The sequence below is a fragment of the Sodiomyces alcalophilus genome (genome assembly GCF_042370955.1).
Source record: "Sodiomyces alcalophilus JCM 7366 unplaced genomic scaffold ACRALscaffold_3, whole genome shotgun sequence".
In the NCBI taxonomy this organism is placed as follows: domain Eukaryota; kingdom Fungi; phylum Ascomycota; class Sordariomycetes; order Glomerellales; family Plectosphaerellaceae; genus Sodiomyces; species Sodiomyces alcalophilus.
The window spans coordinates 5,115,133-5,124,437 of NW_027263534.1; the positions used below are offsets into that span (position 1 = coordinate 5,115,133).

The 9,305-nt window shown below is 33.2% G+C and overlaps 1 protein-coding gene across 1 annotated transcript; it reads right to left on the minus strand.

Annotated features, from left to right (window-relative positions):
- Positions 1-6,987: 6,987 nt before the first annotated feature.
- ACRALDRAFT_1062786 (uncharacterized protein) lies at positions 6,988-7,905 on the minus strand. The gene is made up of 4 exons (XM_071016669.1): positions 7,582-7,905; positions 7,398-7,507; positions 7,224-7,341; positions 6,988-7,167 (listed from the first exon to the last, which is right to left on the minus strand). Exons 1-4 carry the CDS (start codon positions 7,736-7,738, stop codon positions 7,133-7,135), a joined length of 420 nt encoding a protein of 139 aa, XP_070876192.1. The 5' UTR covers positions 7,739-7,905; the 3' UTR covers positions 6,988-7,132.
- Between the last annotated feature and the right edge of the window lie 1,400 nt (positions 7,906-9,305).

Below are 9,305 nucleotides of genomic sequence, written 5' to 3' on the forward strand. Positions count from 1 at the left end.
GCCGACTATATCGTCCTGACTTCTTTTTTTAACCTCTCGCCTTCTAAATTCCCTAATCTCGAAGCGTATTTATATAAAATATAAGAGAGACTGCTTACCTTAAATTAAAGAGGTATATCCTTTTCTAATAAGGTGATCTTTGCCTGGATTCTTAATAGTCTCGATAAGAGGTACGAATCTATAGTAGGGTAAATAACTTAAGCTCTCCGTTATAATATTATTAGTTATATACTAGATAAATTAATAGCGGAATTAATAGATGCTTTAAAAAAGGTCGATTAGCCGTCGAATACCCTCCTTATATAAGGTTCGAAATTATAGAAGAATAAGAAGCCCTGGAAGAAAACTAAGGGTTTATTCTATAAGAACTGTAAGAAGCCTGGCTATACGCCGACTAACTGTTACTTTCTTTATCCTAAAAAAGCACCTAAGAACTGGGTAATAAAGGATAATTCAGGATTAAGGAAAAATACCTAGAATAGGGTAAATAAGTCTTAGTTAAAGGAAAAGAAAGGAGGAAAGACGAGTCTCTCTCGAAGAGAGAAACGTATAATAAACCTCGTACTAAAGGCTAAGGAACAGTATGCCTTAGATACGTCTTTAGAGGAGGAGAACGACGAGTCTGCTATGGTTAATATAATTATAGATTAATAGAATTAGTAGCAGGATTAGCCGTAGGAAAAAGAAAGAGAAAAGGAAAAAGAATAGGAAGACGATAATAAAAACGAAGAGGCCGGCGTTATCTTTGAAGACGTCCTCCCTCCTCTGTTTCCTCTTCCAGACCGTCCTGATCCTTTTACACAGGATTTAATGGTTATAGATCAGGTATTTATTATCTCTTCTAAGAATAAAGATATAAATAATACTAACCTTAATATAGATTAGTTAGTAGAAAAGATTCGTTAAATATAAGCAGAAAACAGTATTAAATTAGATCTGAACTTCTGTGTAGACAGCGGGGCTACGGCGTATATTATTATAAATAAAAGACTCTTTTCTACTTATAATTCCAAAGAGAGAACTGTTCGGTAGGGTCAGGCAAAGGAAATAAAGATATAAGGTGAAGGAGACTGCGTTATAAAATTCAGGGATACTAGAAAGCTTCTGTTTTTAAAAGAGTGCCTTTATATACCGGAAATAGGCACGAATATTATTAGTCTCTCTTGTCTTAATAGTGAAGCTCGCGGTCTTACTAGAAACAAAAAGCTCTTATTATTTAATAATAAAGAGCCCCTCTTTCTTTATATAACGGCTCTGCTTTATAATAGGCTATACTAGGCTGTAGCACGGGCACTATTATACGGGGGGGTTAAGTCTTAGAAAATAAATACAATAAATACTAGAAAAACCACAAAGAAACTGTTATAAAGAGGTATTATACCTAAAGAATAGTCTTAAGACTCAACTAGAATAAAGAGGTTTCAGAGGTTCAAAGAATAAGTTTTAAAGAAACAAAATAAACAAAGAAATACTAGAAAGGGGTTAGTTAAACCTTAATAAAGAAATAATATAATAAAGAAACTTTAACCTCTTTAACCTTAAGAAGAGCTTTATAAATAAAGAGACCGTAATAACCGTCGCAGGACTACTTCTATAACTAAAAACACAACGCTATAGCATAACAGGATAGGTTATATTAACCCTGTTACCTTAAAAAGTCTTTATACTAATACTCTTAAAAAAGATTATAATATAACTAACGAAGAGTTAACTGAAATACAGAGCTATAATGCCTATAAGAAAAGCAAGTCTATTATACTTACGAATAAAGATTCAGTTAATAAATACAAAGACTTTTCCTATTTAGAAAAGGTTTATATAGATCTTTACGGACCGATCGAACCTTTTTCTTATAATAAAAAGCGTTGGATTTTGTTTATACTAGACCGTTCTACCCGGTTCCTATAGGAACAACTACTCTTAGACAAGTCTAAAACGACGGTAGTTACAGCTATAAAAGAGTGGAAAGCTCAGGTGGAAAATAAGAATAATAATAATAATAAATATCACTTCTTTATTAAAGAAGTAGATACTAACGGTGGAAAAGAATTTAATAACGCCTCTTTTCAACGCCTCTTTACAGGTATAAAGCATAATATAAAGCCACCGTACACTCATAAAGCTTAAGGCTCTGTTAAACGAGTTATAAGAACTATAATAGAAAAGGTTCGAGCTCTTCTTTTCCACTCAGGGCTGCCTCGTTACCTTTAGGGTGAAGCTGTTCTATCAGCTGTTTATATATATAACAGATCACCCAATTCAGCTCTTGAATATAAGAGTCCCTTTAAGCTTTTATAAGGTCAGAAACCTAATATTAATAATATACGGGTTTAGGGCTCTATTATTTATTATAAAAACAACGACCCGAATATAAAGAAACTAGATATAAAAGCACTTCGAGGTGCTTTAATAGGTTTTAATAACTATAACTATAAGGTTTATAACCCAGTAACTAGAAAGACTGGTTGGTTTCGAGACGTTTATGTCTTAGAGAATCAGTTTCTTCACTCTTCTTCAGATAACTATAATAATAACTATACGCCTAAAAACAATAATAACCTCGCTCCTTATATTAATACTCAGGCATATAATCAGGTTTCTACCCGCGGGCCTTATTAACCCGTTAAGTATAATAAAGGAATCACTTTTAGTGAAAATACCGGTTAATTTTCACAAAATATTCCTTCGCGCGTTTCGAAACGTTCTGTTAAGTCTATTCAACCTGAAGAAGAGAATAATAATAACAGACGTAAGAGTCTTCGTCTGCGGGCAGCGGGCTATGAAGTTCCAGCTGTTGATAATAATAATAATAATAATAATAATAATAATATTAACTATAGCCCGGCTAATAATAACAATAACAGCCAGAGTACCAGGCTAAAAGTCTAAATACCTTCAGAACCATCAAAACCGGACTATAAGGATTTAATATCCTATGATAATAGTGCGCACTTACTATATCATATAAAAGATACAATACTTGGAAACCTATAGTTTCAAGAAAATTCCCCATTTCTTTTAACTGTAAATTCGATTAATAAACCAGCTACCTATAAACAGGCTATGAACTGCCTAGATAAAGATAAATAGATAGACGCGATGGTAGCAGAAATATCAGAACTCGAAAAGAGAAAGACCTGGGACTTAATAAATATAAGAAATACGCCTAATAATTATAATAAAATAAAAGAAGACTACCACGTACTAGGAGGTCGTTAGGTCTTCAGAATCAAATATAATAGCTCTGGCGAAGCTATTCAATACAAGGCTCGGTGGGTTATTCAGGGGTTTAATCAGGTTCTAGGTCTTAATTATCTAGAAACCTTTTCAACTACCTACCGGCCAGAAAGCTACAAACTAGCTTTAATACTAGGCGTATCACACGGCTAGAAATTCAGGCAGTTCGACGTCAAAAACGCGTTCGTTTATACTAATATACATACTCTGATATATACTATACAACCTATAGGCTTCGAGAGAGAAGACAGCTTAGAAAATAATAAAAATAATAATTATATAACACTCTGCAAGCTTAATAAAGCTTTGTACGGGTTGAAACAAAGTCCTAGACTCTGGTATAATTACCTGGTTAAGATATTAACTAAACTAGGTTACGGGGTCTCTGAATATAATAACGGACTTTTTACTTTTTATAAATATAATAAAATTAAAAGAATAGAAGAACGAGCTATTCTTTTATGCCACGTTAACGATATAGTGGCTCTAAGCCCTTCTAAGGATACTTTAGACTATTTCTTTAAGGAGATATCTAAAGATATTACACTCAAAGACTTAGGTAAAATAAATACCTTTCTAGGCCATATAATAAATATAAATAAAGATAATAAGACTCTTTCTATAAGTCAGTTGCCTTATACTAATAAGATACTTAAAAGGTATAATAAACGAAGTCTGAAAAGGGTTAACACCCCTTATATACACAAGAAGGTCCTAGTACCAAATCCTGAACAAGCATCAACTAATAATATAAATAAATACCAACAGGAAATCGGGGCTTTATTATATCTAGCCTTGCATTCAAGACCAGATATAACTTACGCAGTTAACCAGTATTCTCGCTATATAAATAATCCCTCGCAAGATCACTTTACTGCGTTAAATCGAATCTAGGCTTATATAAATACATATCCTAATATCGGTCTTTTATATAACTATAATACAGAAGACCTTAGAGTTTACGGTTATTCTGATACCAGCTTTTCAGATATAATCGAGGATAGAACCTCGACTTCAGGATATATTTACTGCGTGGGAGTTAATAACCCCGTTAGTTAGACCTCAACTAAACAAAAAGTCGTTGCTTTATCAACAACAGAGGCCGAATATATAGCTCTCACAGAAGCTTCTAAAGAAGGAATCTATTTTTATAATCTATATAAAGATATACTTCAGAATCTAGGTCTAGATTCTAATATAAGAGGCAATAATAATAATAATAATAATAATAATAATAATAATAATAATAATAATAATAATAATAATAATAATAATAATAATAATAATAATAATAATAATAATAATAATAATAATAATAATAATAATAATAATAATAATAATAATAATAATAATAATAATAATAATAATAATACTCTCGAGATTCCTACTATCTTAATAGATAGTGAGAGTGCAAAGAAGCTCGCCGAAAACGCTGAATTTTATAAACGGGTAAAGCATATCGACAGGCAGTATCACTACTACAGGCAACAGCTACAAAATAATAAAATAAAAATCGTATATATAAATACGAAATTTAATATAGCTGATATAATGACTAAAGGTTTAGCAACAGAGACTCATAATACTCTTTACGGTTATATGAACCTAGGTCATAAGGACGATACGTTACCTGAGTATAATTTGCCGCCTTATAATAAAATTAAAGAATTAAAATACTAAGTTTTAATACTTAGTATTCTTAGTTCTTTACAAGGGGAATAACTAGGTTTTTTACCTTAGGGTTTTCCTAGATATCAAAGGTTTTTCTGAATTTTCCTTTGCATAATATACTATAACAATAACAAGGGTTTTTGAATTTTCCCTTGAATTACAAAGAAGAGGTTTTTTCAAATTTTTCCTCTATGTATTCTAGTCTTAGATAGACTAGGATTACTGCACTATAACATAACATAATTATAACTATAATCTGACTAAGCTGCACTTATTATATAAGAGTCAGCTTACGGGGGGGTATTAATATTATACTTATAATAAGTAATAATCTTATAAATATACTAGGTATCGTAAATACGATATCTTGATTATTACTTAAGCAAATAACGTGGCGTGATAACCGTCGCGTAGGCTGTTAACATAACAGTCGCCACCCAATCTTTCAGGGTCTTTTGCCAGCCCCGGATCCAGGAAGAAATCCCAGAAGTCAGTTCTATACACACACGTTTTTACACGTTTTATAAAACAAGCAGTAATCCTACGGATCTACGAATTCAACAACTATTTGCTTGATTTTCCTCTCTTCCGCGCGTATAGCCTACTACTCGTAGCCAAAATCTCTTCCGCGCGTATAGCCTACTACTCGTAGCCAAATTTATCTAAAAATCCTAAAAACTTAAATATCTTTTAGAAGAGGGAGATAAGAGGTTAGTGCGATAATACGATAAGCGAAGGAGTTATAGTTAACGGAAAACGTACTACGGATAGTGATAGATATTATTAAAGAAGAAAGAAAAATAGATCCACGGAGGTGACGGCGAAGTTAGTATTATTAGTATAAGTATGTTACTTAGTTAGGGAAGGTACGCTACCGGGGCTCCTTATATAATAGGAATAACCCTATAACCCGACTACGAATAATAACTATATCCCTATACGGAATATTCATTAATCGTATAACTATAAAGGCTCGCCTTAAGCGCTCTTTAATAAACAGAGACGTTATTTATAGTAGAAAAGCTGCCAGAGGTCGTTATTTAATTAACAAAAAGGCGTTATTCAATTAATAAAAAGGCGTTATTTAATCGAATAATAACGCTTTACGAACACACACCGAAGGCTAACGGCTTACGAAGGGGGGAGGGAGGTAATATTACGGGTTAACCCCATAGAGATAATCCGGTAAAGCACCGGATCTTCCGACTAATCACAGCGTGTTCCTAGCGGGTCGCCGCGATATTATATTTAGCTCGTAAGCACCTATAGAGTTTTCCCCTTTTCTTTCCTTTCTCCTTAGCTTTAGATAATTTAATTATGCGGCCTTACTCTATAAACAACTTATACCCAGCCGCTTATAAGTATAAACACATTTAATATATCTTTTAGATCTACCACCCCTCTATAGGTATATAGGCACTATTTTATCCTCTTTAGAACATATATTATATATATAATTATACGTAGTAGTCTAGATATTTCTTTAAATCTCAGCTTCTATAGCCTCTATCCTTTATAACTTATAGGGCTTTTACAGACTTTGCTTTAAATAGCTAGTTCGTATAGAATTTATAAGTAAGAGTAATACTCTATAATAAATGACTAAAGACTTTCTTAATGGGTATCTTCTATTTATATAGTAAGGCCTTACTTTCTAAATCGTAATCCAATCTTTAGGACTTAGAGATAAAGTCCTTATAGCTTTCCTTTTTATAAAAAGATAAAAGCACCACTTCCAGATTAACTAGAGGGTCTCTAGAATTTAGAAATACCTTTTTACCTATTATATTTATGGATATATAAAGGAATTTTAACGATCCTATTAACATAGCTAGTCTTTTTATAAACGACTAAGTCTCGGTTAAGCCCTAATACCGGTATAAGTCGTAGCCCTTTAAATAACTTTTAGTGCTATTATTATTCTTCTTCTTTAAATAGAGGAATTTTCTTTTATAGGATCGCTTTTAAGGAGAAGTTATAGTCTATTATTCCTTATTTAGAATAATTAAATCACACTCCTAGCGCTATATTAAAGCCTTTTAGTTATTTATATAATAAAATATAAACCGATTATTATTTATATACGCTTTTTATATTATGCTTTAAATTAGATATATAAATTAGTAGTGGGGTGGTACTTAAAGCGTTATAGCTATGAATCCACTATTAGTGTTATTTTATAGCCCGGATATTAATCCGTCTAGGCTCCCTAGCCGGGTCCTACTTATATAGATACAGTGTTTGCTCTTTGATGCAGGACTAAGATTGCTAAGTTAGTATTCATAAGTCGTTATATTAACGAACACCGCACGTACCGTCTTCCAGGCTCTGGGCATTGACTGATTTACGTTGTATAATTTTCTCAAGGTCTTGAATATTGGCCGTTAACTTTTGCGTCCTGGACTCGTAAAATCGTTCTGCGTTTATAGCATCCTGTAGTCCGTGAGTGATCTACTCCTGGGAAGAGCACATGATTCAAGTGACCTTACCTTCTCGACATAATATCCCGTCCCGACATCCACGATAAGACGTTCGGAATTAGCTAGGTAGCCGTGGATATATAGCGAGCTGGTTAAGGGAACGAGTACCGGTTGCTCAGCTGGTGGAAGAGTCCGTCAACAATGTTCCATCTGTTCTATGGAAAACCAGCTCAACATAGGTACTCTACTCTACCTGCTCGTGCCTTCACGATTCTAAGACACTCCCTGAATTTGACCTTAACCGCGTGGAGCTGAGCAAAAGACTGGGTCAAGTGGTCAAGTTCGTCATCGATTTGCTTTTTGACTTGGGTCAGCTGTTGCGCGTCCAAAGCCGCAAGGTTGACTGCCATGGTCAGATCGCACTCTGCCCATTGAAACGTATTGTCTGACTTCACCTACTGGCGGGGGCTTCTGTTTGGTGGGTACCCATATTGTACAATACAATGTCTAATGCAATGAAGTATAGGATAATGGTAATGGCAATGTCGGCGTTCTCTGGAACTCATGGAATTGATCGAGGCAATGCAATGAACACGGGAGGGAGATATCAGATACCGTATAAACCCATCACGTCTATATACTTGGCATTACCTAAACCATCTTTAGCCATAGGCCCACTTCCCCACCACAGCCTATAATAACTGTCTGCGATATACGAAGGTTAAGGGTATATAAGTTTTATTATATCCGAAAGTACTCTTAGACCCACTTATTTCCTATTTAGGAATAGATATTTTTTAGTAAGTACCGGTATATATACGCCCTATATTCGGTATTTACTATCCACTTAACCCTATATAAGTAGGTAACGCGGAGTACCGGTAGTTATACGCTCCCTATTCGGTATTTACTATCTACTTAATCCATTTTTGAACGTTACGCGACCGCGTGCATAAGTAAGATCTTAGCTGTATATACTGCGTATTTATACCTCACGATAAGTCTTAATCTCTATAACTAAGACTATATATCTTAAGCCACTAAATCACTGCTATTTCTGCCTATTTATTTATTAACCCTAAGCTCTTTAGAATATATAATATCCTTATACTAGGTACCTTACTATATATTATATAATCCTAATACTCTACTTATATAATCTTATTATATATTATATAATTCTAATATTATATAATCCTGATTATCTACTTTAACGTGTATAGATATATAATAGTGATAGCTAAGATCTTACTTATACACACGCTCGCGTTACCTTCTTATTTAGGGTTAAGTGGATAGTAAATACCGAACAGGGGGCGTTTAAATACCGGTACTCGGTAACGCGAGTGCCTATATAAGTAAGATCTTAACTATAAATACTACGTACTTAGATATATTAGAGTAGATAATCAAGATTAATAATATATAATAAGGTTATATAAGTCGGGGCTTAGGATCCTGTGATATATAATAAGGTTACGTGACTAGGGTACTAGGATTATATAATATGTAATAAGGTTATATAACTAGAGTAGTAGGATGATATAATATATAGTAAGGTACCTAGTATAAGGTTATTATATAGTCTAAAGACCTTAGAGTGAATAAATATATAAGCAGAAACAGTAGTGGTTTAGTGGCTTAAGATATATAATCTTAGTTATAGAGATTAAGGCTTATTATAAGGTATAGGTAAGCAGTATATACGGCTAGATCTTGCTTATGTACGCGGTCCTGTAACCTTCTAAAAATGGATTAAGTGGATAGTAAATACCGAAGAGAGGACTTACAAATACCGGTACTCCTTTTTAGTATATCTTTTTACAACTTATTATCTTTATACTCCCTTTTTTCTTTTGATTATATTACGATATTAACCTGATTTTTCCCTTCTATAATATTAATAACTTACTTTTTCCCTTCCAGGATATTAATAATACAGGAAAAAGAGTTAAAAAATAGGTTATTTATTGATAT